The sequence below is a fragment of the Mastigoproctus giganteus genome, chromosome 2, assembly GCF_048544385.1.
Source record: "Mastigoproctus giganteus isolate SK-2022 chromosome 2, ASM4854438v1, whole genome shotgun sequence".
In the NCBI taxonomy this organism is placed as follows: domain Eukaryota; kingdom Metazoa; phylum Arthropoda; class Arachnida; order Uropygi; family Thelyphonidae; genus Mastigoproctus; species Mastigoproctus giganteus.
Window position 1 is genome coordinate 202,805,983 of NC_143576.1, and position 27,926 is coordinate 202,833,908.

At 39.0% G+C, this 27,926-nt stretch overlaps 1 protein-coding gene across 1 annotated transcript in view; it reads left to right on the plus strand.

The window, feature by feature from the left end:
- Window positions 1–27,926, plus strand: part of LOC150089920 (cilia- and flagella-associated protein 45-like) — a 154,820-nt gene that overhangs the window by 17,725 nt on the left and 109,169 nt on the right. The window contains exon 4 of the mRNA XM_090390133.1: window positions 5,288–5,432. Within this exon, the coding sequence (XP_090246259.1) occupies window positions 5,288–5,432 (145 nt within the window). The remainder of the gene's footprint in view (window positions 1–5,287; window positions 5,433–27,926) is intronic.

Genomic DNA, 27,926 nt, shown 5'->3' on the forward strand with positions numbered 1-27,926 from the left:
ATTTGTGCAGACATATTAATTACTTAATTTCGTATTATAAATTAACTAGTTCAATTCTGGTTAATATCATAAACTGAATTTCTGGTTGAGACTTTTCAAATGATATATGATTTATATTTGTAGATGCAAATCCAGGCATTATATCCCCCACATGACCAACAACTACAAATGAAAATCCAGCGACCACAATTAATCCTCAAACCATCTCAGCAGAAAGAGTGAACAACGTCTTGGTAAGCAACAGTTTGAAAAATCAGCTAAACACACTAAAAAACTATAATAAAACTGCCCCACCTAGAGGTCTTAATTTACGAAATGAATGAGATAACACAATCTTTAACATAGATATCTTTTCTTCAGCGTCCTCTTCATCCATCCCAAAGGTAGGTTAGCCTGTGTTGAAAGAAAAGAGGAATAAAATTTCTGAATCAAGTAAAAATTTCATGAATAACTAGCAGGATGACACACTCAAACTAATATTATTGGCAAAGCCCAGAAGAAGCAAAACACAGACATCAAATCAGGATTCAAATAGTGAAGTGAATAATTTCAGAACTTTAAGCCTACTTCTATTCCAGAGAAAATAATGGAGTCAATTGTTGAAGCAGGAATTCAGGAATATGGTACTTGCAGCATAAATTTGTTAAGGGGAAATTTTGTCTGACCAATCTCATTAGCTATTATGATGTAATCACAAATGAACTGGATGCAAAAACAAATTTTGACATCATATACTTAGATTTCAGACTGCTATACAAACTGGAGCAGTGTAGCATTGGGGGAAAGTTGCTGCTATGTATAAAGAAATAGTTGAGTGATAGGAAACAGATTGTGGTTATAAATGGGCACTGCCCCTCTTGGACTAATGATATTGATGTAGGCATATTAAGTTTAATGTTAAGTTTGCTGGTGATATAATGGTTGACAGGGTAGATAATGTTTGGAATCAGGGTATGCTACTACAGTAAGGCCTAGAGAAATTAGGTGGATGGACTGAGGAGTGGCAAAGTTTAACATAAATGCAAGGTACTGCATTTGAGTAGCAGTAATACAGAATAATATACCAATTGGGTGGTACTGTGCTCAAGGACATGAAAACGAGAAACACCCATAAGTCCATCAAGAAGTTCTCTGAGCAGTGTAGACAGGCTACTAGGATATCCATGGGATTCTGCCAGTGATATACAGGAATTTTGCTAGCAGGGACCAGGATATTATTATTCTGTTGTATAAGGCATTGTTTAGGTAGATCCTGAAAACTGCATACTTTAGAATCAGGCCTCTAGACCTGCATACTGCAGGTCTAGAGGCCTGATTTTAGGAACAATCTACATCTGTTGGAATGGATGCAGAGATGAGCAGCAGGATTATTCAGGACACAAAAGGTTACCCTGCCAGTAAAGATTTAAAATTTCCAAATTGCAGGATCTGGAGACTAGGCACATTCGAGTAGAACTGATTGAGGTGTTTAAGGCTTTGAATGGATTGAGATAAACTTAATGCTGATGCCATTCTTCTTCTTGCCCAGATAATATATGAAGAGGCATAAATTTAAATTGAAAAAAGATAGTTGCAGAATATATACAGAACAGCAATTGGAAAACAAGATTGATGTTATGAGATGAGTTCTGGTGCTTCCATCTACAAGAAGTAAACATGAAATCAAAGATTGATTGTACCTTGAGTGCTGCAGTCAAGATCAGTGGAAATTGCCATTTCAGAATGTAGTGAGCTAAACTGCACATCTCTCTCTCTCCTGCATCTGTGTTGCGGGGGAGACAATGGAATGAAGAGCAAACATCAAGTTTTGTGTTTGACTGAGCAAAAGTGCCATGGAAACATTTCAAATGATGAAGCAAGTGTGTGGAGAGACTTGTCTCTTGTTTTCAAGTGGTATAAACATTTTATGCATAGAAGAGAATCACTGGAGGACAACTAACATCCAGGCCCAGCAAAAACAGTTTGAATGCTAGAGTTGATTGAAATGGTGTGGGAAATTGAATGCCAAAGTTGATTGAAAAGACTGATACTGAATGCTCCAAATTATTTCAGAAAATCTGTGCATTAATAAGGAAACCATTCGATATATATAACCCAGGATTTGAAGAAAATGAAGTTCTGTGCATGGTTTGTTTCACATTCGTTAATGGATGATCAGTGGCAGGCCCAAGTTGAACACTACAGAGAAGCCATTGAGGCCACTGAAAGCAAACCCAAATTCCTGAATTTGATCGTTACAGGTGACAAGATGTGTTTTCAATATGACCCCACAACAAAGTGACGAAGTGTGGAGTGGAAGTCAGCAAACTGTCCCAAAGCCAAAAGTGTTCATCAAGAAAAGTCAAAAATCAAAACCATGCTCATCACCTTTTACAATAGCAAGGGAATTGTGCACAAAGAGTTTGTGCCCAGTGGCCAAAGTGTTACTGCTGCCTACTATCTGGACATTTTGAAACATTTATTGCAGAGAATCTGTCATGCGTAGCCTCAGTATGGAGAGGATGGCAGTTGGTTCCACTTGCACAACAATAATGCACTAAACCATAATACTTTCGTTGTTTGGGAGTTTTTAGCTAGCAAAAAAGGCCTGTGTACTGTCACACCTAACATATTCACCAGACTTAGCTCCATGCGACTTCTTTTTTGTTCCCAGTCTTAAGGTACCACCGAAAGACTGTTATTTTGATGATGTTGATACCATTCAAAAAGCAGCAATGAGAACGTTGAACAGTATACCAGTTATTACTTTCCACCAGTCATTCCATTGGCCTGATGATTGTTGCATGCAATGTGTGGATATGGGAGGAAGTTACTTTGAATAAACCAAAGTTAGCTTGCTCGTACATGGGATCATTATTTTTTTCTAGCATCAGTCTGATTTTCCAATTGCTGCACTCTGCAAAATATTTGCTTTTAGCCAGAGAGTTTATTTATTGTTGGAATAAACTTCCACCTGTATATTAGGAGTGGGTAGTTTGAATAAATTTACGGAAGGATTAGACAAAATATTAGAGGCCAAATGAATGTGAGTAGTGTGTTTTTTTTTTTTTTTTTTCCTAATGCTGTATAAAGCTTGTTTCCCTATATCATTTATTACTACTAATACAAAAACTTACTTATCAAAAACACGTAAGCAATAGTAAATGCCAATCTGCATGTAAATGCAATCTGAAATAAATAAGCACCTTATTCATACAAATAATTGGAAAATCTATATAAAAAGACTTCAGGCATCATAAACTACAGAAGTAGTGAACATTCAACCTCCCAGCCATGGTAACAACATTTCATATGAAGGGCAATATTGACTGCCCTTCATTAGAGTAGTCATAGTTTAGTGGCTTCACTAATACCATCAGAAAAAAATTAAAGCATAATATCTTCCTACCAGACAGCTTGTTAAAGATGTTTGGTAGGAAGAGATGTTTATAATATTATAATTCTATAATATTTTATAATAATATTATAAACCTTAATTTTTAATATTTTTAATTTTAATATTAAGGAAATAATATTTTTTTATATGATGATCCAAAACACAAAAGGTATTAGAGCTTATACTATTCTAGTGCCCTGTATGGTTTGAAAGTTTTCTCAAAAGTTACTTGTTGGATTTTGACTTCAATTTCTTTCCCAAAACTCAAATATTTCTAGGTGAAGGTAAATACTTATTGACTGCCCTTCATATGAGAGAGAGTAGAGATAGTTTAGTTTCCCTTATGTTAACAGATGTCACCCCTGTTGTGAGAAAAGTTCACTGGTAGAGTAGATTTGTTTTTGTACTGAGTCAGTAATTGTTTAGAAGAAATATAATACAAATAACGAAAGAGGGAATGTAGTTTTCTGATGCATGGAAGCAATATTTATCATATAGTTACATCAAGAAGGTCTAAAAGTGTGAATTATCTCCAGTTAAAGATATGTAATCTTGCATAGAAATCTAAGGGTTGTTAAAGATGAGAAATAAGATAGAACTGAGTTTTAGAAGAATTGAAGTGAACTAAGTTTTCTTCTCTGCACTGGAGAATTACCTGTAGTCAGCATTTAAGGAACTGGTGGTGGGTATTCATGAAAATGTGGCTGTTTGTGCAGAACCAGATTTCTCAGACTGGAATGTGCAATGTAGTGTACTGTAGAATAGAAGCTTGGGGAACCCCAATGTTAGTTGAGAAGTAAGACAAAGGGCCATCTAGCTTCATCTACACTGAGTAATGAGAGAGAAAACTTGCTACGCAGTTGGTGAAAAACATGAGACAGACCATAAGATGGCAGCTTGTTTAAAAGACTTTTATGCTAAACATCATCAAAAGCCCTAAAAATTTCAAGATCAACTGCTTGAATTTCTCCAAATTTTTCCAAAGATATGCATCATAAGCTATGATATTACCATTCGATCAACACTAACAGAATCCATATTGGCCATCATTGATTAGATGGTTTCAAGATAGAAGAAGGTTTTGGTCATGATTACTCCATTCTTCATTTCTCCAGAAAAGTTGAACCAAGTGCAGTGGGACAATAATTGGAAGGGAGGGATTTGTCACCTTTTTAGGAATTGCCTGGATTCATACAAATTTCCATGAAAATTTTTAGCTTTTTCGTTGAATTGGAAAATGTGTTTTATTCATTAGGATTTACATAATTTATCCCATTGTCATCACTTGAAATTTGTTGTGCTATATCTGTTTTTTTAATTTATTTTCCTATTATAATGCCCATTTCCAACAGTTATCTGGTTTTCATCACAAAAATATATGTTCAAATGCAGTTTTCAAAAAAAACACCTGTACAATGAGCTAAAGTACCATAGGTGCATGAATCCTGCTCTGAAATATCCACCTACCCATCATTCATGGTGAATGAGTGGATAGGTGAATTGTGGTTGCTGGACGAGCTGTGTGTGTTTGTACATTCCAGCAATTACAAAAATTATAGATGCTATCACTTACATGATATCTGTTAGAGCCAACTAAACTGTTAACTTCTTATATAGTCCACAGTCATTCAAAACAAAAATAGAAAATACGGCATCATTGCTTAGAGAAACTTAATGAGGAACAATACAAGGGAGGATATGATTCCACTCCCAAATTTAAAAAAGTAACAAAAATAAAAAATGGTCGCATCTGTTAGATGTCATACAAACCATTTAGAATAATAATCTGTCAAAATGAATTATATATTTTAAAAGAAAAAAATTCAAGTTTTTTAATTATAACAGAATTTAGGTGAGTATGGAGTTCATTTAGCTTATTTGCACTTGTTTTTTTTTCTTTAATTACTTTAGTATACCTAGTAAAGAGCCTCCAGCTTTAACAAAAGTCTTGACTCCAAGTGAGTTAGTTGCTCTGAAAGCATCAGCTGTTGTAGTCACTAAAAAAGAAAAAGAGGCTGCAATTCAAAAAATAATTGATGAAAAGAATAAGAAGCAGGTATAACAGAATATTATTGCATTATATGTTTCTTTACAAAAAAAAAAAAAAGTGATTAAATATTATCATAAGAGTTAAGTTATCATAATATATTATCTTTAATATTTTATTTAAAAACTTCCAAAAGTTTGTGTTGGCCTTGCAGTAACAAAGATAAAGGTTTTGTTAACAATCAGGATCGGTAATTAACGTTTTTTTTTTTATATATATTTTTTACTTTTCTCTTTATATGTTTTATTCCTCTGTTACTCATATCCCTTATCATATATTATTATATATATGATTACACTACATGACAAAAAAAGTTTGTTTATATGATGAAACATATAAACAAACTTTTTTGAAATACATATATGAAATACATATATGAAATATATGTATTTCATATATGTATTTCATTTCAAATACATATATGAAAATATGTATTTTGTGCTGAATCCAGCAGTGTTTCTGGTTTTTCTCTTTAGTGTCAGTATTTTAGTGGTAATTGGTTTTATTTTATTTTTTTTCTAATAGGTCAACAGAAGGTTGGTTTTGTGCTAGTTTTAAATGTATTCCTATACCTTGAATATGAAGAGAACCCAGAACTATCATGATTACTGCTACTTTTGTATGTTAGATATGTTAATATTCTGAATTGAGACAGCGAGATTTGGAAGTTAATAAATACTTAAGTGTCTGTAGATTTACAGTTCGTAACTTGCCGCCTTTGTTATACGATACGTTATATTCCGAACTAGATAGTATTAGTATAGTATAGTATAATATTGTCAATTAATCAGTAAAATCTATTAAACTTGTTAAACTTCATTGTCAATTAAGTTGTACTTTTAACTAAATATATATAAAGACTTAGATTACAAACGTAACATAATTAATTAATACATAACTTGATATGGAAGTTATATAAAGGGAATTTGTAGATAATTAATACTTGATACTGAAAAATATATATACCATTATAACTGTGTTGGGATACAAGTTTAGGGTTATAATTTTGTACTGAAATTGAAATTTTATTGAAATTAAATCAAAATCATGCGTTAGACTAGAGCAGCAAAGCAAAAGTCTCAAGCTAATGGGAGTGCTGTGGCTCAGAGGAAAAACTGAGGGGGGGGGAAGTTGCCCTCTGAATCACAGCCTTTTAAAATGCACTGCTTGCATGATGTTTGTGGAGCAATCAGGTACGGGATATGATATTGCCATGGGGATGTCTTTGTGTGTGCGCGATGCAAGGAGTGTAACGAAATCAGGCAACAAACTCAGCGTTGTTATGGGCTTATATGAGAGCTTGAAGGACAGGGTGGATGCCCTCGAAGAAACTAAATTGAGGGGCCCATAAAGCTCTCAGCTGCCCACATCAACGAAAGAGCTTGCACTTGTTCATCACGCAACACAGCGGCAACCCCCAAGGCAGAATGTGCTGGTCCCACAGGAACTAGTAGTTGTTGGTGACTCTATTGTCAGGGAAATGGGGAACATGCTTTGTAAAAAGGATGGGTGGAACAGGACCAGGGTATGTCTGCCAGGGGCAAAGGTTGATGACGTTGTAGAGTGGATATCATCTTTTAAGGGCACAAAAGGTGATATAGTTGTACATGTTGGCACTAATGATATCAAGAGTAGGAGACCGGCAGAATTACTTAACAAGTACAGGTCACTGTTGAAAAAAAGCCGTGAATTAGGATTGAATTTGAAAGTGTCTGCAATTCTGCCCAGACACGATAGGAGGGAGTATATGATGAGAGCCTTGTTGATCAATTCGGCCCTGGAAAGATTGTGCAAGGTTCAAGGGGTAGAATTTTTTTCAGCCTGGACTGTACTTGTTAACAGGAGAGACTGCTTCTACGGGGATGGGATACACTTAAATAGAAAGGGTGCAAGAATATTTGCTGATGCTATCGAGGCAGTGTTAGGTGGGTCGGAAAATTATGACAAAAGCCTCTACATGCAAATGGAATGGGCAAGTAAGCGTCAATGCCTTATTATGGGTGATTTCAATTTGCCTCTAATTGATTGGAGTAAATGGGAAGGAAACTCGACATGGGGAACAAAATTTTTAAATCAACTAGATGACTGTTATTTGTATCAACATGTCAGGGAAAGTACTAGAGAAAAGAATATCCTAGACCTCATCATCACACATGAATCAGATGACATAACAGGGCTGACAGTAGAGGAACCAGTAGCAGGAAGTGATCACGGAGTTCTACGGTGGATGATGACGAGAGAGGGGTAGCAGAAGTAAAAGGCAAAGGAATGGGTTTTAATTTCAGATAAGGAAATTACGATGCCTTAAGGTACTACATGGCCTCTATTAACTGGGTAGATATCACGCAGAGAATGAATACAATTGAACTGTGGTATGCTTTTAAAACATTAATCACAGATGCCTTGAATGTGTATATACCATTAAAAAAATACTCCACAAGAAGGGTTCCAAGTTGGATGAATAGTGAAGTTGCCACATTACTTGAGCAGAAAAAGGTGGCATGGAAAGGTTACAGAGCAATAAAAAGTACTGAAGCCTATAACAGCTGAAGGTGATGTGTAATAGAGCCACAGAAAAGGTTCGACAGGCAAAGGCAGTTTATGAGAAATCACTAGCAAACAGAGCAAAGGGGGGGGGGATAAAGAATTCTTCACATACATAAATGCCAAGAAGAGCAGGACAAACCAGATCGGACCTTTACGTAAGGGAAAGAGGATAGTAATAAATACACCAGCTGCCGTTGCAGATGAACTCAACAGTTATTTTGCATCAATATTTACAAATGAAAAGCCTTTTGTGGCAATGGGAAATTGTGGGAGCGAAGTTAAAAAATATGTAATTAATGATATTGAAATTTCGCAAGATTATTTAATGAAAAAACTTTCGAGCCTACAGACCAGTAAGGCTCCTGGAGTTGATGGAATATACCCTATGATCTTAAGAGAGGCGGCAAGCGAGTGCATTGAACCATTGAGGCTCATTATGCAAGCATCATTAGACTCTGGGGAGATTCCCTTGGATTGGAAAAGTGCAAATGTATCTCCCATACATAAGGGTAGCTCTAAAAGTGAAGTTGGAAATTATCGACCTGTCAGTCTGACTTCAGTAGTAGGGAAAATCATGGAGGCAATGATCAAGGGTGGAATTCAGGATCATTTGGATCGAATTGAAATTCTCAAGGATACTCAGCATGGTTTTGTAAAGGGAAAATCATGTTTAACAAATCTGGTTCGCTATTTCGAAAGGGTCACTCACGAGCTGGATTTAGGGAATAATTTCAACATTGTTTATTTAGATTTCAGCAAAGCTTTTGACTCAGTCCCACATGAGCGGTTGCTTTATAAGCTGGAACAGGTTGGAATCACTGAGAAAATCCTTAGATGGATAGAAGGATGGCTTCAGGTCAGGAGGCAGAGGGTTGTGATAAATGGCTATTCCTCAGATTGTGTTGATGTAAGAAGTGGGGTTCCCCAAGGATCAGTATTAGGACCACTGTTGTTTTTAATTTTCATAAATGACATTGATGAAGGGATAGAGGGCATGATGTCTAAATTTGCAGATGATCTTAAAATTGCTAGAGTAGTTAATGATCACTGTCAAGCTAAGCTTCTTCAGAGAGACCTAGATAGACTTCAGGAATGGTCAGAAAAATGGCAGCTGTGCTTTAATCCAACAAAGTATAAGGTATTACACCTGGGAAACAGTAATCCCAAAAAATTTATTCACTTGGTGGAGTTCAACTAAACCCAGTACTGGAGGAAAGGGACTTGGGTGTTACGATACGGTCAGACATGAAATACTCTGAGCATTGTAAACAGGTTGCAAGGAACGCCCGTGGTGTCCTATCGATGATCTATCGAACTTTTGCAAGTAGAGATAGGGACGTGATAATCCCATTATATAAGGCTTATGTTAGACCACACTTGGAATACTGTGTTCAAGTATGGAGACCGCACCTAAAGAAAGACATCGAGCTTCTTGAAAGGGTGCAAAGAAGGGTAACTTGCCTGGTGAGATCGGCAAAAGGGCGTCCTTATGATGTAGGCGCCTCCGTAGCCAGGTGGGAAGGAGCAACAGTGCATGGCACACGCTTCTTGATTAGACCGGGGTTCGAGCCCGTCACCACCAAATACGGAGGATGCGGAAAGGTCAGGGAATGACCACTGCATATCCCGGAGCAATATGGCCTTAGTTGCTAATGCTCCTAAAAACCAAATAACAACAACAACAGCGTCCTTATGAAGAAAGACTTTGAATATGTGGGTTGCAGAGTTTGGAAACTAGACACCTTAGAAGAGATTTGATTGAGGTGTTTATGGCTCTGAGAGGCATCAGCAAAATGAATGAGGACAAAATTTTCAAGATTATAAATGATGCTAGAACTAGGGGACATAAATTCAAGTTACGGGGGGGTTATTTGGTTTTGGTTTTTCGGTTTTTTTTTTTTTTTTTTTTTAGGAGCATTAGCAACTAAGGCCATATTGCTCCGGGATATGCGGTGGTCATTCCCTGACTTTTCTGCATCCTCCGTATTTGGTGGTGACGGGCTAGAACCCCCCCCCCCCCCAGTCTAATCAAGAAGCGTGTGCTTCGCACTGCTGCTCCTTCCCACCTGGCTACGGAGGCACCTCTGTTACGGGGGGAAATGTTTAGATTGGACTGCCCGGAAGTTTTATTTTAGCCAGCGAGTTATAAATTACTGGAATAAGTTGCCTTCATGGGTGGTAGAGGCCGACAGTTTGGGGAAATTCAAAGGTCATCTGGATAGTACTTTCGGGTAAGGGAAGCGCATAGGATGATAGGTTTAATTTCCTTTTTTTTTTTTTTTTATTAATTATTATTATTTAGTTATTTATTTTATTTATTATTTTTTTTTTATCATTGTTTTGTTCGGATTTTTTTTTTTTTTTTTTTTTTGGTTGGTGCAGCATAAGCCATAGGCTTTCTTGCACCATGCAGCCGTTACTAATACTAATACTAAAACTACTAGCTTCGGTGGGGGATACAAAGACTAATAGATTAACAGTAGCCACTGGCATAGGTGAAAGTGATTCTTGCACTGCTTCTATTGGAATGAGCAGAAGCCTGAAAAACAAGATGCAGGATATTTCAGAGACTGCTGGGAGTCATTGCAGTACAAGTAAACACATGCGTTGTGTTAAGGTAGCTAAGAATAGAAACAAATGCATGTATACTTGCGTGTACACCAATGCTAGGAGTTTGGTAAATAAATTTGATGAATTTGAGGAATTGCTCAAAGCACCAAAGGCGGATATTGTTGGGATATCAGAGACGTGGTGTCACACTGATATAAGGAATGCAGAACTGGAATTTGGGGATGGGATACACTTAAACAACGTCTACATAGAAGTCGTTTAAGTGTATCCCGTCGTTTAAGTGTATCTTCCTATCCTGTCTACCCTTTCTGTAGACATACAACGTCTACAGAAAGGATAGACAGGATAGGAAGGGAGGAGGGGGTTATGCTATTAGTTAAGAAACACATAAAATCCAAGGAAGTAAAGCCAGTCGACATCGCTGGACAGTGCAGTGTCGAGTCAGTTTGGTGTGACATAATCATTGGGAGATCAAAATTGAGAGTAGGAGTGTGCTATAGGCCTAATGACTCTGATGAGTATAATAAGAAACTGTACAGGGAAATAGAGTGGGCCAGTACATCAGAGAGTCTTATAATGGGGGATTTTAATTTCCAAGATATTGACTGGAATTAGTGGGTTGGTCATTCACACACTAACAAGGCTTTTCTGGATTTATTGGATGATTGTTTTCTACATCAGCATGTTCGGGAGGCAACTAGAGGGAGTAATACTCTTGATTTGATTATCAGTAGTGATTCTTCATGTATTAAGAATCTGCAGATAAAGGAACCACTAGGTGGCAGTGATCACAGTGTGCTGAAAGAGGTAACTACCATCAGGGGTAAAGGGAATGGTTATTGCATTCTTAAAGGTGACTACGATGGTCTGAGACAGTATTTAAATTCTACAGTGGGACCAACTGAAGATGTTACCAACAGCAAATTCAAAATGGGAAGCATTCAAAGAACTTATCTTGGAAGCAACTAGGCTTTACATACCAACTAAGAAATATTATTCAAGGTTTTGGCCTAAATGGATTTCAGATGAACTGATGAGACATATGACAGAGAAGAAAAATGCATGGGATACATATAAATTAACACGTGACACGAAGCCTATGATAGATACAAGTTGATCTGTTACCAAGTTACAAAGGAGGTTAAGCAGGCAAAGGCAGATTACGAGAAATCTTTGGCAAGGGATGCAAAGAAAAACAGCAAAGAGTTCTTTACTTATGTAAACTCTAGAAGAAAGGGGATGAATCAGATTGGACCACTTGATATCGATGGGTCAACTGTTGATGATCCTGCTCAGGTAGCTAACAAACTAAATGAATATTTTGCATTGACATTCACACGTGAGGAGTTATTCAGCGAGGGGAATGCCAGATGTGTATTCAACTATGGCATTAAGCTAGAGAATTTTGTAATAACAGAGAGTAAAGTGGAGGAGAAAAAGGCACCTGGGGTGGATGGGATCTATTCAGTTATATTAAAGGAGGCAGCGAATGAAGTAAGCAAACCCTAAGCCATAATTATGAGAGCTTCCTTAGACTCAGGGGAGGTACCCACAAACTGGAGATGTGCAAATGTGACCCCAATTCACAAAGGAGGATCAAAGGCTGACACAAGTAATTATAGACCTGTGAGTTTAACTTCTGTTCCAGGAAAATTAATGGAGGCACTGGTTAAAGAAGCACTGCAGGATCATCTAGACAAGACTTCATATATATCTCGGATACAGCATGGTTTTGTTAAGGAGAAGTCTTGCCTGACCAATTTGATTGGATACTATGATGCAGTCACAAAAGAACTGGATGCAGGGAATAACTTTTATATTATATACTTGGATCTGAGAAAGGCTTTTGATACTGTTGCACATGGAAGACTGTTGCACAAATTGGAGCAGTGTGTCATTGGAGGCAAATTGGTGCTATGGATAAAGGGATGGTTGAGGGGGAGAAGACAGAGAGTGGTAATCAGTGGACACTGCTCATCGTGGACTAATGTTATTAGTGGAGTTCCTCAGGGTTCAGTATTGGGTCCATTATTGTTTTCTGTATTTATAAATGATTTTGATGATGGTATATCAAGCTTAATGTCCAAGTTTGCAGACGATACAAAGGTTGGCAGGGTTGTCAAGGACACTACTGACACTATGCTGCTGGAACAAGATCTGTAAAGGTTGAGCAGATGGGCTGAGAGGTGGCAAATGAAGTTTAACATTGACAAATGTAAAGTACTACATATGGGAAACAGCAACCCCAGAGTAACGTATCAACTCTGTGATACTACACTGACAGTGGTAAAGAAAGAAAAGGAACTGGGGGTAATTGTGCAGGCAGATATGAAGTTCTTTGGGCAGTGCAGACGGGCTGCAAGAGTAGTTCATGGTGTCTTGTCAATGATATACAGGAATTTTTCTAGCAGGGATAAGGAGGTGATTATTCCCTTGTATAAGACAATGGCCAGGCCACACCTTGAGTACTATATACAGGTCTGGAGTCCTCACTTCAAGAAGGATGTAGAGCTGCTGAAACGAGTACAGAGAAGGGCAACAAGATTAGTGAATGGAACAAAGGGGTACTCTTACGAAGAAAGGCTTAAGTTTTGCAAATTACAGTGTCTGGAGACTAGGCACCAGCGAGGTGATCTGATAGAGGTGTATAAAGCCTTGAATGGTTTGATCATGCTCAATGCTGATGTGCTGATGGGATTCTTGCTCAGAATAATCACCTGAGAGGGCATAAATTCAAATTGAGGACAGACAGATGTAGGATAGACGTGCAGAAATTTGCCTTTAGCCAGCGGGTAATTGGTTGCTGGAACAAACTTCCATCCCTTGTCATGGAAGTTGATAGCCTAAATAAATTTAAGGCTTAGCTGGACAGGTATTTCGAACGAACGGAGGTGTGAAGTGGAAGTGGTTTTTTTTTGTTTTTTTTTTTTGGCTGATGCTGCATAAGCTTGCTTTCTTGCATCATATGCCTCTACTAATGCTAATGTCTGTGGATCAAAAAGCTGTAGTGTATCCAAGTACACTATTCCTCTGTTGTTCTAGTGCCATACAATGAAAACCTGTCAATTCCAATACACATTGCAGAGAAAAAAGCTTCAGAACGGGTAATGAATCTGGTGAAGAAGAAAATTGAATTGTTTACTTTGGAAATCTTTTAAAGAATTGCATATCACTAATCAGCATAGCTTGTATAACAGAAAAGTATAATTTCAATATAAGAATTTTACATACGGAAAAAGACATCACTTATGCAAATTTTTAGGGTGTTTTAAAAGTGTAGTACAGTGTCCTACCATTGTTTTCATTTGATTATCCCTTATGAAGAAATTGTCAGTATCTTTTCATAGACATTTCAGAGTTTGAAAGCTGTGTTGCTTCCCAATGGGAATATACACCCATTGATACTTGTTAGCATTAGTTAAGTCATATGATGCAAGAAAGCAAGCTTATACAGAATCAGCTAAAAAAAAAAAAAAAAAAAACCTTTCCATTTCACCCATCCGGTCACTCAATGTTTGTCTAGTTCAGCCTTAAATTTATTTAAGCTGTCAACTTCCACAACAACAGATGGAAGTCTGTTCCAACAATCAACTACCCGCTAACTAAAGGCAAACTTCCGCACATCTGTTCTACAACTGTTGTTCCTCAATTTGAATCTATGCTCCCTCAGGTTCTTAATCTGAGCAAGCAGAAGTATCCTATCAGCATTGAGCCTGCTCAAACTATTCAAAGGCCTTATACACATCAATCAGATCACCTCACAGGTGCCTAGTCTCCAGATGCTGCAACTTGTAGAACTTAAGCCTTTCCTCATAAGTGCACCCCTTTGTTCCTCTCACCAATCTTGTTGCTCTTCTCTGTACTCATTTTAGCAACTCTACATCCTTCTTAAAATGAGACCTCCAGATCTGTACACAGTACTCAAGGAGTGGCCTGACCATTGCCTTATACAAAGGGATAATCACTTACTTGTCTCTGCTAGCAAAATTCCTATATATCATTGACAAACTCCATGACCTGCTCTGGCCGCATGTCTGTACTGCTCAGAGAACTTCATATCCGACTGCACAATTAACCCCATGTCTTTTTCATTCTCCACCTTCCCGAGTGTAGTACCACACAGTTGGTACATTTCTCTTGGGTTACTGCTACCCATATGCAGTACTTTGCATTTGTCAATGTTAAAAACTTCAGTTGGCACTTCTCAGCCCATCTGCCTAACTTTTCTAGATCCTGTTGCAGTAGCATACTGTCTTTACTGTCATTAACAACCCTGCTAAATTTTTCATCTGCAAACTTGGACATTAAGCCTGATATACCTTCATCAATATCATTGATAAATACACAAAACAACAATGGGCTCAGCACCAAACTCTGCGGGTGCCTCCGTAGCCAGGTGGGCAGGAGCAGCAGTGCGTAGCACATGCTTCTTGATTAGACTGGGGTTCTAGCCCGTGACCACCAAATATGTAGGATGTGAAAAGGTTAGGGAATGACCACCGCATATCCCCAGTGCAATATGGCCTTAGTTGCTAATGCTCCTAAAAACCAAATAACAACAACAACCGAACTCTGAGGACTCCACTAGTAACATTAGTCCAGGTAGAGCAGTGTCCATTTATTACCACTCTCTGCCGTCTCCCACTCAACCATCCCTTTATCCATTTCAGCAACTTGCCCTTAATGCCATGCTACTGTGCATCATATCCATATGAAAGAAGACTACAGAAAGGTGAAGCATGTGTTAGAAAAGATTAATTATGACCAGAATAAATGGGGCATGTGTAGTGCTTCAAGATGCTGGTGTCCCTTCTAGTTTTGCAGGAAAGTTTCACTAAGTTCCCTTACTTTCTCTGCCTCTGGGACAGGAGAGCAGTAGATCAACACTACAGGAGAATATTAGCATTAGCATTAGCATTAGTAGAGGCATTTGATGCAAGAAAGCAAGCTTATGCAGCATCAGCCAAAAAAAAAAAAACCCACTTCCACTTCACCCCTCTGTTCGTTCAAAATACCTGTCCAGCTGAGCCTTAAACTTATTTAGGCTATCAACCTCCACCACAAGGGATGGCAGTCTGTTCCACCAACCAACCACCCGCTGGCTAAAGGCAAATTTCCGCACATCTATCCTACATCTGTCTTTCCTCAATTTCAATTTATGCACTCTCAGGTGATTTTTCTGAGCTAGAGGAAGAATCCCATCAGCATTGAGCATGCTTAAACCATTCAAGGCTTTATACACCTCTATCAGATCACCTCGCTGGTGCCTAGTCTCCAGACACTGTAATTTGCAAAACTTAAGCCTTTCTTCGTAAGAGCACCCCTTTGTTCCATTCACTAATCTTGTTTCCCTTCTCTGTACTCGTTCCAGCAGCTCTACATCCTTCTTGAAATGAGGCCTCCAGACCTGTATACAGTACTCTAAGTGTGGCCTGACCATTGCCTTATACAATGGAATAATCACCTCCTTATCCCTGCTGGAAAAATTCCTGTATATCATTGACAATACTCCATGAGCTACTCTTGCAGCCCGTCTGCACTGCTCAGAGAACTTCATATCTGCCTGCACAATCACCCCCAAGTCCCTTTCATTCTCTACCACTGTCAGTGTAGTACCACAGAGTTGATACGTTGCTCTGGGGTTGCTGTTTCCCATGTGTAGTACTTTACATTTGTCAATGTTAAACTTCATTTGCCACTTCTCAGCCCATCTGCTCAACCTTTCCAGATCCTGTTGCAGCAGCATAGTGTCAGTAGTGTCCTTGACAACCCTGCCCACCTTTGTATCATCTGCAAACTTTGACATTAAGCTTGATATACCATCATCAATATCATTTATAAATACAGAAAACAATAATGGACCCAACACTGAGCCCTGAGGGACTCCACTAATAACATTAGTCCACGACGAGCAGTGTCCATTGATTACCACTCTCTGTCTTCTCCCCCTCAACCACCTCTTTATCCATAGCAGCAATTTGCCTCCAATGTCACACTGCTCCAATATGTGTAGCAGTCTTCCATGTGCAACAGTATCAAAAGCCTTTCTAAGATCCAAGTATATAATATCAAAGTTATTCCCTGCATCCAGTTCTTTTGTGACTTCATCATAGTATCCAATCAAGTTGGTCAGGCAAGACTTCCCCTTAACAAAACCATGCTGTGTCTGAGCTATAACTGAAGTCTTGTCTAAATGATCCTGCAGTGCTTCTTTAACCAGTGCCTCCATTAATTTTCCTGGAACAGAAGTTAAGCTCACAGGTCTATAATTACTTGTGTCAGCCTTTGATCCTCCTTTGTGAATTGGGGTCACATTTGCACATTTCCAGTCTATGGGTACCTCCCCTGAGTCCAAGGAAGCTCTCATAATTATGGCTAAGGGTTTGCTTACTTCCTTTGCTGCCTCCTTTAATATAACTGGATAGATCCCATCCACCCCGGGTGCCTTTCTTGTATTTATCTTCAACAGTTTCTCCTCCACTTTACTCCCAGTTATTTCAAGATTCTGTAGCTTACTGCTAGAGTTGAATACACCTCTGGCATTCCCCTTGCTGAATAACTCCTCATGTGTGAATGTCGATGCAAAATATTCATTTAGTTTGTTAGCTACCTGAGCAGGATCATCAACAGTTGACCCATCAATATCAAGTGGACCAATCTGATTCATCCCCTTCCTTCCAGAGTTTACATAAGTAAAGAACTCTTTGCTGTTTTTCTTTGCATCCCTTGCCAAGGATTTCTCGTAATCTGCCTTCGCCTGCCTAACCTCCTTTGTAACTTGGTTGCATATCAACTTGTATCTATCATAGACTTCTGTGTCATGTGTTAATTTGTAAGTATCCCATGCATTTTTCTTCTCTGCCATATGCCTCATTAGTTCATCTGACATCCATTTTGGCCTAAACCTTGAAAATTATTTCTTAATTGGTATGTAAAGCCTAGTAGCTTCCAAGATAAGTTCTTTGAATGCTTCCCATTTTGAATTTGCTGTTGGTAACATCATCAGTTGGTCCCACTGTATAGAATTTAAATACTGTCTCAGTCCATCGTAGTCGCCTTTACAGAAGCAATAACCCTTCCCTTTACCCCTAATGGTAGTTACCTCTTTGAGTAAATCCCACTTCAGCACACTGTGATCACTGCCACCTAGTGGTTCATTTATCTGCAGATTCTTAATGCATGAAGAATCACTGCTGATAATCAAATCAAGAGTATTACTTCCTCTTGTTGCCTTCCGAACATGCTGATGTAGAAAACAATCATCCAATAAATCCACAAAAGCCCTGCTAGTGTGTGAGTAACCAGCCCCCAAATTCCAGTCAATATCTGGGAAATTAAAATCTCCCATTATAAGACTCTCTGATTTACTGGCCCACTCTATTTCCCTGTACAGTTCCTTATTATACTCATCAGAGTCATTAGGCCTATAGCACACTCCTACTCTCAATTTTGATCTCCCAATGCTTATGTCACACCAAACTGACTCAACACTGCACTGTCCAGTGATGTCGACTGGCTTCACTTCCTTGGTTTTTATGTGTTTCTTAACTAATAGCATAACCCCTCCCCCCTTCCTATCCTGTCTATCCTTTCTGTAGACGTTGTACTCCCCAAATTGCAGTTCTGCATCCCTTATATCTGTGTGACACCACGTCTCTGATATCCCAACAATATCTGCCTTTGATGTTTTGAGCAATACCTCAAATTCATAAAATTTATTTACTAAACTCCTTGCATTGGTGTACACGCAAGTATACCTGCACCTGTTTCTATTCTTAGCTACCCTAACACAACCCATGTGTTTACTTGTAACGCAATGGCTCCCAGCAGTCTCTGAAATACCGTGCATCTTGTTTTTCAGGCTTCTGCTCATTCTAATAGAAGCAATGCAAGAATCTCTTTCACCTCTGCCAGTGGCTACTGTCAATCTATTGGTCTTTGTCTCCCCCCAAGCTAGCAGTTTTCCGACCCACCTAACACTGCCTCGATAGCATCAGCAAATATTCTTGCACCCTTTCTATTTAAGTGTATCCCATCCCTGTAGAAGCAATCTCTCCTGTTAACAAGTACAGTCCAGGCTGAAAAAAATTCTACCCCTTGAGCCTTGCACAATCTTTCCAGGGCCGAATTGATCGACAAGGCTCTCATCATATACTCCCTCCTACCTTGTCTGGGCAGAATTGCAGACACTTTCAAATTCAACTCTAATTCTCGGCTTTTGTTCAACGGTGACCTGTACTTGTTAAGTAATTCTGCCGGTCTCCTACTCTTAATATTATTAGTGCCAACGTGTACAACTATATCACCTTTTGTGCCCTTAAAAGATGATATTCGCTCTACAACGTCATCAACCTTTGCCCCTGGCAGACATACCCTGGTCCTGTTCCACCTATCTTTTTTACAAAGCATGTTCCCCGTTTCCCTGACAATAGAGTCATCAACAACTACTAGTTCCTTCGGGACGAGCGCATTCTGCCTTGGGGGTTGTCTCTGTGTCACGCGATGCCTAAGTGCAAGCTCTGGCGTTGATGTGGGCAGCTGAGAGCTTGATGGGCCCCTCAATTTAGTTTCTTCGAGGGCATCCACCCTGTCCTTCAAGCTCTCATATAGGCCCACAAGAATGCCGAGTTGTTGCCTGATATCGATACACTCCTTGCATCGCGCACACACAAAGACATCCCCCTTGGCAGTATCATGTCCCGTACCCGATTGCTCTGCAAACATCAAGCAAACAGTGCATTTTATAAGGTTGTGAGTCAGAGGACAACTGCCCCTCTCAGTTCTGCTCTGAGCCACAGCGCTTCCATTAGCTTGAGCCTTTTGCTTTGCTGCTCTGGTCTGAATCATGATTCTATTAATTTATTAATTAATTATAATTAATTATGTTAAATATAATTAATTATATTACGTTTGTAATCTAAGTCGTTATATGTATTTATTTAAACGTACAATTTAACTGCTAACGAAGTTCAACTAACGCTATCTAGTACGGCATACAACTATCGTATCACAATGGCGGGAAAATTACGAACGGTAGCGGAGTTGAAACACGTGGAAACCTTTACCGATACTTTTATGCAATTACAAGGCCGAGTAAAGAATAAATACACCAAGTTAATCAGAAAATCACAAAATAATGTTATACTACTAAATTTAAATCAAAAGTTTTAGAAAAACAATAATTTCAAATCAATAAATAAGAAAAATCCACTTAGTGGCTTGGAACACGACCGTCTCTAGTAGCCTCGTCAGCAGACTCTGGCAGAATTGAGTTTCACCTTGATACACATAATATAGTAAACAGTCCTCCCCTTGATATGGGCACCTGTACAGTGACACTATTTGATCTCCAGGTAAGCATCACTGGGATCTAACATCCTCAGCTTAAGTTCCAGGCTTACACCATAGGGCCCTGGTGTGTTGACCGTGCTGTGTGACCCATTGGAATTTGGAAAGGGAATCCTGGTAACATTAGTCCATGATCAGTGGTCCTGGATAGCCTGGCCAGATTCGATTGGCTAATGGGTTCTCCTGTGAGGGAGAACAAATAACATCTTTGTGCAGAAGGGACTTGGAGCATCTCACTAGAAGATTCCTCCTCTCTTGGGGATTGGTCTGGTCATGATGTTCTCCACCTTGATGGTGGTCCTCCATTTTGTCATGGTTGATTCTAGGAATCAGGTGTCAGTGTCGGGTTGACTTTGTAGATCTTCAGTGTTTCTGTTAGCCAACTATGGGGTACAGATTTGAAGGCCTTGCAGTAGTTGACGTAGACTGTGTACAGGTTGTGGTGCTTGTTGTAGGCTTGCTCCATAACTGCAGCGACAATGGACAATTGCTTCTTGCATCCCTTGCTCATCTGCTTACATCTCTTCTGCTACTTGGCCATGATGTCCTGTCCAGGTGTCTGATATCTTGTTGGTTATGCAGCTGCTCAGGATCTTGTATGTTGTTGGAAGATAAGTGATTGGGCTCTACTTTGCTGGGTTTGTGGTGTCTTTGTCCTTAGCCATCAGATAAGTAATTCCTTGGGTCAGAGACTTTGGGATTGTGTCAGGGTGCCTTATCAGCTGGGCAAACTGCTCCACAGTGTGTGCGCGTGTGTGTGTGTGTGTGCGCGTGTGCGTGTGTGCGCGTGTGTGTGCGCGTGTGCGTGTGTGCGCGTGTGTGTGCGCGTGTGCGTGCGTGCCCCAACGTGCCTGCCTGCCTGCGTGCGTGCCCACACGCAGCTGATCTTCTTGTACTAGTAGTTGTGGATGTTATCTATTCCTGGGTTCTCTGGTTGTTGGACTTCCTGTTTGCCTGTTGTGTTTCTTCCTCCTGACTCTCCCATTCTGTCATTTCTTGTAGGTTCTTGGTTTTCTTCCTTTGTAGGTATATCTTATGGGTCTGGCCATTTTAGCTAACTTCACTCCTCCAAAATTTATCCCAGAAATTTAGTTGGGAAGGGGATTATTGCCCCCCCCCTCAACCAATTATCCAGTAATCCCTTAGAAGACTTTGGTTTTTATCAAATATCCAGCTGTCTGTTTACCTCTGGGCATACTCCCTGTATCAGCAAAGTCTCTTGCTGAGTGCAAAGACGTTCTGTTTGAGGGTGTCAAAGTATTCTTCAGTTGTCTGATTATAGATCTCATGCTCTGTTGTCTTTCTGGAGGATGATCTTCACTTTTCTGATCAGCTGCTTACTTCGTTACCTATTGGTATTGGATCAGTTGGTTCTGTCTTTACTTTTAGCACTTCTAACTTCAGCTGTGGCCTTCTTTCTCAGCCTTGTGATTCCTTGTATTTACATTTTATTTTCTTTTGGTTTCTGGTTTATCTTCTGTTTATCATGGTGGCTGCAACACCAGAATAGTAAATAGCCATGTAGATGGCATCTGGTGTTACTTCATTGTTGTTGAGGTAATCGGGTATTATTCACCAATTGAGGTAGTAGTAGTAGTAGTGGTAATGGCAAATGATGCAAGAAAGTAAGTTTATAAGCTTGCTTTTGTGACACAAATTTTATGACACGATATTTATGATTTAAAATTGTTAATATATACAGGTTTCTTAAAAATAATCCTGTATTCAATTTCCATAATCTACTCACTGCCAAAAGGAAGAGCAAAGCGAAGTCGATGCACATCGATCCATCACAAACTAAACCACTTAGCAATAACGGTATAAACAATTCATAACTATTTTTAAAAACACGGAATTTAAAATTGTTGCGCAACCCATAAGTAAACTCCACACAGTATTGAAGATGAGGAAGAAAACTACAGTTTTTAATATGAATGTACCAACATAGTCTATAACATTGCGTGTGGGGAATGTAACTCTTTTTATATTGGTTCTACCCAAAATTTATCTTTCATTGCAACTACAACAAACCAGGCATCTGTAAGGGCAAAAAGAACAGGTGCATCTGAACTTTCCTTTCATGCCATCCATGAGAACCATATGTTTCTTTTTAATGAGGCTAAAGTAATTAATACACAGTATGAATATACAAAACTAATAGCTGAAACACTTGAAATGAAGTTATCATTTCAAGCATAAATGCTATAAATGTATGTAGATCTAATGCTATAAATGTACGTAGACCATATACGATTTTGGACTCATGGACCTTTACACGCATGTGTAAATAACATTATTTACATTAGTTAATAAAAATAATCTTGTCGCGGTACATTAAATTGAATCTTATTATTAGTATAAAAGAGAGTGGAGATTGTTAAGTGTCACTTTACTTCTTGTGAGCATGGTCCATCCCAAAATAACCTTGTTCCTTATTAAGAAGTTTAGTCTAAAATATTTTAGTAAATTTGACAATTGCCTTCAATTTCCTGTCTGTTATTGCTGGGTGGTTTAGTTTGTGGTGGGTTGATGTGCATCGACTTCACTTTGCTCAATCCTTTTGGCAGTGAGTAGATTATGGAAATTGTATACAGGATTATTTTTAAGAAACCCATATATATTAACAATTTTAAATCATAATATCGTGTCATAAATTTAGCCTCATATAATGTATTAATTGGATTAATATGATGTGCGTCAGGCCGAAGAACTTCCTATAAAAAGGTACAAGTTAAATCTCTCATATTTTTCATATAGTATCTTATTATGTATATTTATAAATAAGGACTGTAATGTGGATGAGCCAAAGGCTCAGGTAGCATTGTACTACAAAAGGTAGAAAAATAAATTAAAAATTAAATTATTTTCTATCTGGTGGGCCTGCATCATCACCAGATATTATTATGTCTCTTTCTCTGTCATGGCTTCAACTCTTCACCATTCTTTAGCTGGTAGTTTTGCCCAACTAGATGTCCTTGATGTAATCCATGGATCTTGCAATTTGGCCTAGCCAAACTGCATCCTGATTATCAGTGCTGAACTCTTCAGTAATCTAGAGTAGGTGTTGGAGTTGATTCAGCATCAATCTCTATGCTACAACTGATTCTCAGTTGTGGCATAGAGTGTGATGTCATCCATGTACATCAAGTGAGAGAGTGTGTAAAGGTTCTTCCTACCTTCTTTTAGGATATATCCGTACTTGCTCTTATTAAGCATGGTAGACAGTCAGTTGAGTGCTAGACAGAACCATAGTGGACTCGTGGCATCTCCCTGTAAGATTCCTCTTCTGCTGGGTATTGTTCTGGTCGTGATGTTCTTGACCTTAATGGTGGAACTCCTTTTTGCCATGATTGCTTCTGGGAAGTGTGTCAGTGTCAGCTTGACTTTGTAGATCTTCAGTGTTTCTATCAGCCAGCTATGAGGTACTGATTTGAAGGCCTTGAAGTAGTTGATGTAGACCGTGTACAGGTTGCGGTGCTTGTTGTAGGCTTGCTCCATAACTGCAGTGTCAATGGACAATTGCTCCTTGCATCCCTTGCTCAACTGCTTACATCCCTTTTGCTGCTCAACCATAATGTTCTGGCTTTTCAAGTGGTCTGGCATCTTCTTAGTTATGCAGCTGGTCAGGATCTTGTACATCATTGGGAGAAAGGTGATCACCAGGTTTCTTGTATCCTGGTTCCTTAGCCTTCAGTTATGTGATTCCTTAGTCAGAGACTCTGGGATTATGTCAGGATGCTTTATTATCTTGGTGAACTGCTCCACTATTTACCTGTGTGTGTGTGTGTGTGTGTGTGTGTGTGTGTGTGTGTGTGTGTGTGTGTGTGTGTGTGTGTGTGTGTGTGTGTGTGTGTGTGTGTGTGTGTGTGTGTGTGACTTCTTGTACCCCAGTAGTTATGGATATTATCTATTCCTGGGGGTCACCAGTTGTGGGATTTCCTGATCAACTGTTTGTTCTTCTCCCTCTCGAATCTCCCATTTTGTCATCTCTTGTACCTTCTTGGTTTTCTTCCTTTCTAAATCCAGAGTTTGCAGCCATTATGGCTAACTCCATTGCTCCACAGGTTACCCCAGAACTGCTCAAGTGCCTTCTGGTTGAGGGGGTCCATTGTCTTCCTTCTTCTCTTGCCTGATTTTCCTTAGGCTCTCTGATTTTCTTCAGATATCCCATTGTCTATTTTCCTCTGGGCACTCTCTCTGTAATGGCAAAATCTCTTGCTGCATGGCAGGAGTTTCTGCTTGAGGTTGTCAGGTTATTCTCTGATCATCTGATTATAGGTCTTATGTTTGCTGTAGAAATTGTCTTTCTTGAGGATGGCTTCAATTTTCTAATCAGCCTCTTATCATGTTGGTACTCGATCATTTGGCCTATCTTCGCTCTTATCTCTTCCATCTTCTGCTGTAGCCTTCGCCGGTGATTCCCTGTCTTTGCATTTTGTGTTATGTTGTTCTCTGGTTTCCCTTCCGTTCATCCTGTTGGCTGCTACAGTCTATAATAATTAATGATAGACACCAGCCAGGAATTAAACTAAAAATTTACTATACAATGAAATAATATACAATGAAATATGATGCAAATAAAATAAAACACTGATTAAATTATAGTTAAAATATAGTTAAAAACAATAAAATTAATTAAAATAAACTAGGTTAAAAGCGATAAAACATACAATCTGGAGCTTTCGGAGAACTGCCGTCTCCTTCTTCAGCATACTACCAGTGCTACAACACATCCTTAAGTAGCCGGTCCATGGCACTCATGCACGTGATCATCAGACACATGATCTACATTCTCCATGCGCGTATCGGAAATGGAAGTGGCTCGGGAGCGTGTCAAACAGAAACGGTCATCCCTTCTGAGGACAACTGCCTCAAACAGGGGGTGTAAACGGATCCCCCTGTCCCTATTAATAGTATTGTGACTGGATGAACCGATTCGCAAGCTCTCGAGCCACTTGCGTTCCCAAAATCCATGGGCGCGGTCGGTAATGACCGCGTCTTCAGGGGAGATCCGATGCTGCTTTTCCCAGAAATGCTCTGCCACAGCAGACCTCGCATAGTTAGCAGTCTTGATAGCGGTCGTGTGTTCCCCCAGACGGTCCTTTAAACGTCGGCCCGTTTCCCCCACATAACACTCCTCACAATCCGGGCACTTAATCTCGTAGACCACATTGCTAGTATGGTCCTGGGCTACGGGATCTTTAACTTGGGATATCACTGTGTGCAACCTCCGACCCGGAAGTTGCACACAGTGATATCCCAAGTTAAAGATCCCGTAGCCCAGGACCATACTAGCAATGTGGTCTACGAGATTAAGTGCCCGGATTGTGAGGAGTGTTATGTGGGGGAAACGGGCCGACGTTTAAAGGACCGTCTGGGGGAACACACGACCGCTATCAAGACTGCTAACTATGCGAGGTCTGCTGTGGCAGAGCATTTCTGGGAAAAGCAGCATCGGATCTCCCCTGAAGACGCGGTCATTACCGACCGCGCCCATGGATTTTGGGAACGCAAGTGGCTCGAGAGCTTGCGAATCGGTTCATCCAGTCACAATACTATTAATAGGGACAGGGGGATCCGTTTACACCCCCTGTTTGAGGCAGTTGTCCTCAGAAGGGATGACCGTTTCTGTTTGACACGCTCCCGAGCCACTTCCATTTCCGATACGCGCATGGAGAATGTAGATCATGTGTCTGATGATCACGTGCATGAGTGCCATGGACCGGCTACTTAAGGATGTGTTGTAGCACTGGTAGTATGCTGAAGAAGGAGACGGCAGTTCTCCGAAAGCTCCAGATTGTATGTTTTATCGCTTTTAACCTAGTTTATTTTAATTAATTTTATTGTTTTTAACTATATTTTAACTATAATTTAATCAGTGTTTTATTTTATTTGCATCATATTTCATTGTATATTATTTCATTGTATAGTAAATTTTTAGTTTAATTCCTGGCTGGTGTCTATCATTAATTATTATAGTATGGAAATTCCCAGCCCCATAGGCCTGTTTCAAGATAGGCTGCTACAGTGGCATATTAAATTGCTGTGCAGATGGTGTTTAGAATTGCTTCATTGTTGTTGAGATAATCTGGTATTTATTTGCATATTGAGGTGGTTTGTGACTTGACACAGGATTCTGTTGGGTCTTTCCCTTCAAATTCTTCTAGGGCTTTCTTCCACTATCCTTTTATTCTGGATATTGCAACCTTGTCTGCTGCTACAGGTTGTGGTTCTTGTACATGCTTTCCACCTATAGTTCTAGTTTTGATGTATCCATATTTGTTGTTGTTTGCGCACATCATGCTTGATTTTTTTTTTTTTTTTTTTTTCAAGATTGCGGAAGCTATCAAGTTCTTGATGATGGTCCATCTCTGGTTTACTAATTGCTGTTTGGTGACCTGAACAGTCAGGAACTGTTCGAACCACTTGGTGTAGTTTTGTACCTGTGTATTGTCATATTTGCCCTAGCATGATGAATGCATTCATATCGATGCTCTACTTCATGCATTGGCTTCTTCTTCCTTCCCGTGTGGTCACTACTGCAGTTGGGCTGGAAGCACTTCCAGATGGTTTGGTAGTCAGAGCCAGCCCGAGGGGGGTGCGAGCGCACAAGGCCCCGCGCCGCTGACTGATTTTGCAAAATAAAAATGGTTTCATTTTTTTTTTTGTTTTAATACTTTCGCAAAATCTAGCGACATCGCCATAAAATGGCCATATTTTTAATATACATAAGAAATAAAATGTCAATAGCCATGTTATTAACATTATCTGAAAGCCCGCCAAGAATTCTCGAAAGAACACGGAAAGATATATTTTCTTTCAAATATATTTAAAATATCTCTCCTTACAAATAAAAATAATAATTATATAATAATTTATTGGATTTAATTTGAAATTATTGAATAAATATTCCCCACAAATACGAATATATATATATATATATATATATATATATATATATTATGACAGCTGATCCTCCATCGTACGTTTTTATCGCGATTCGTGAGGTGTGAAAATAAATAACATATTCGTATCTATTTTGCAACATGACTAGTAGAGACAGAGATGCAGGAAGAAAGTATATGTGTGGCTCTGATAAATTGAAGAAAAAAAGAAAGAGAAAAGAAATTACGGAAAAACAGAGGAACTCCCTCGCAATTTTTTTAAAACCGAAAATGTGCAACAAACTGAAGAAACGCTTAATTCACAGTTACTAGAAGATCAAACTCGCGGAAATGAAATTACGCTGCGCGACATCCACGAAAACGATCCTGATCATCATAAAGCCAGCTCTCGTCCTAATGAAGAGGAAAGCGATGATAAGAAAACTAAACTGTAGAACGGGAAGATAATCATGAAGCAGAGGGAAACGTACAGATGGAGGATTTTTTGTTAGCGTCGAACAAAGAACAAGATGAATTATTCCAAGGACCGCAGCTTCAAGAGAATCAACAAAGCGACGAAGACGAAAATGTCGATATCAGTGATCCTGGTACTTGGCCCGAAATTATAACTGATAAATTTAGAATGGCTATCGTACAAAATGGCGTGACACAAGTAAAAAACTACGATTTTCCGAAAGATAAAAATAACAGAAGTTTTTCTGAAAATTATTATTTAAGAAAATTAACAAATGGGGAACGTCAAGAACAAAGGTGATTACTCTACTCAAAGTACAAAGATGCCACATTGTGTTATGCGTGTAAGTTATTCTCTTCAAATACCACTTCTCTGCGTTTAACTGGACTTAACGATTGGGTACATTTAAGTTTGCGATTACAAAGTCACGAGAGATCAGAATATCATTTACAAGCTATGTACAAATTGTTACAACTTGAAAAGAATTTGAAACTTGGAAACACTATTGACAAAGAACATGAAAAAATAATTAAAAATGAAACATGGCGTTTAAAATGTATTTCTGAACGAATAGTGGCTGCAATTTTATATTTATCAGAGCATAATTTGGCGTTCAGGGGCAGTAGCGATGCTTTATATAAAGCGCACAAAGGTAATTTCTTAGGTCTCATAGAATTA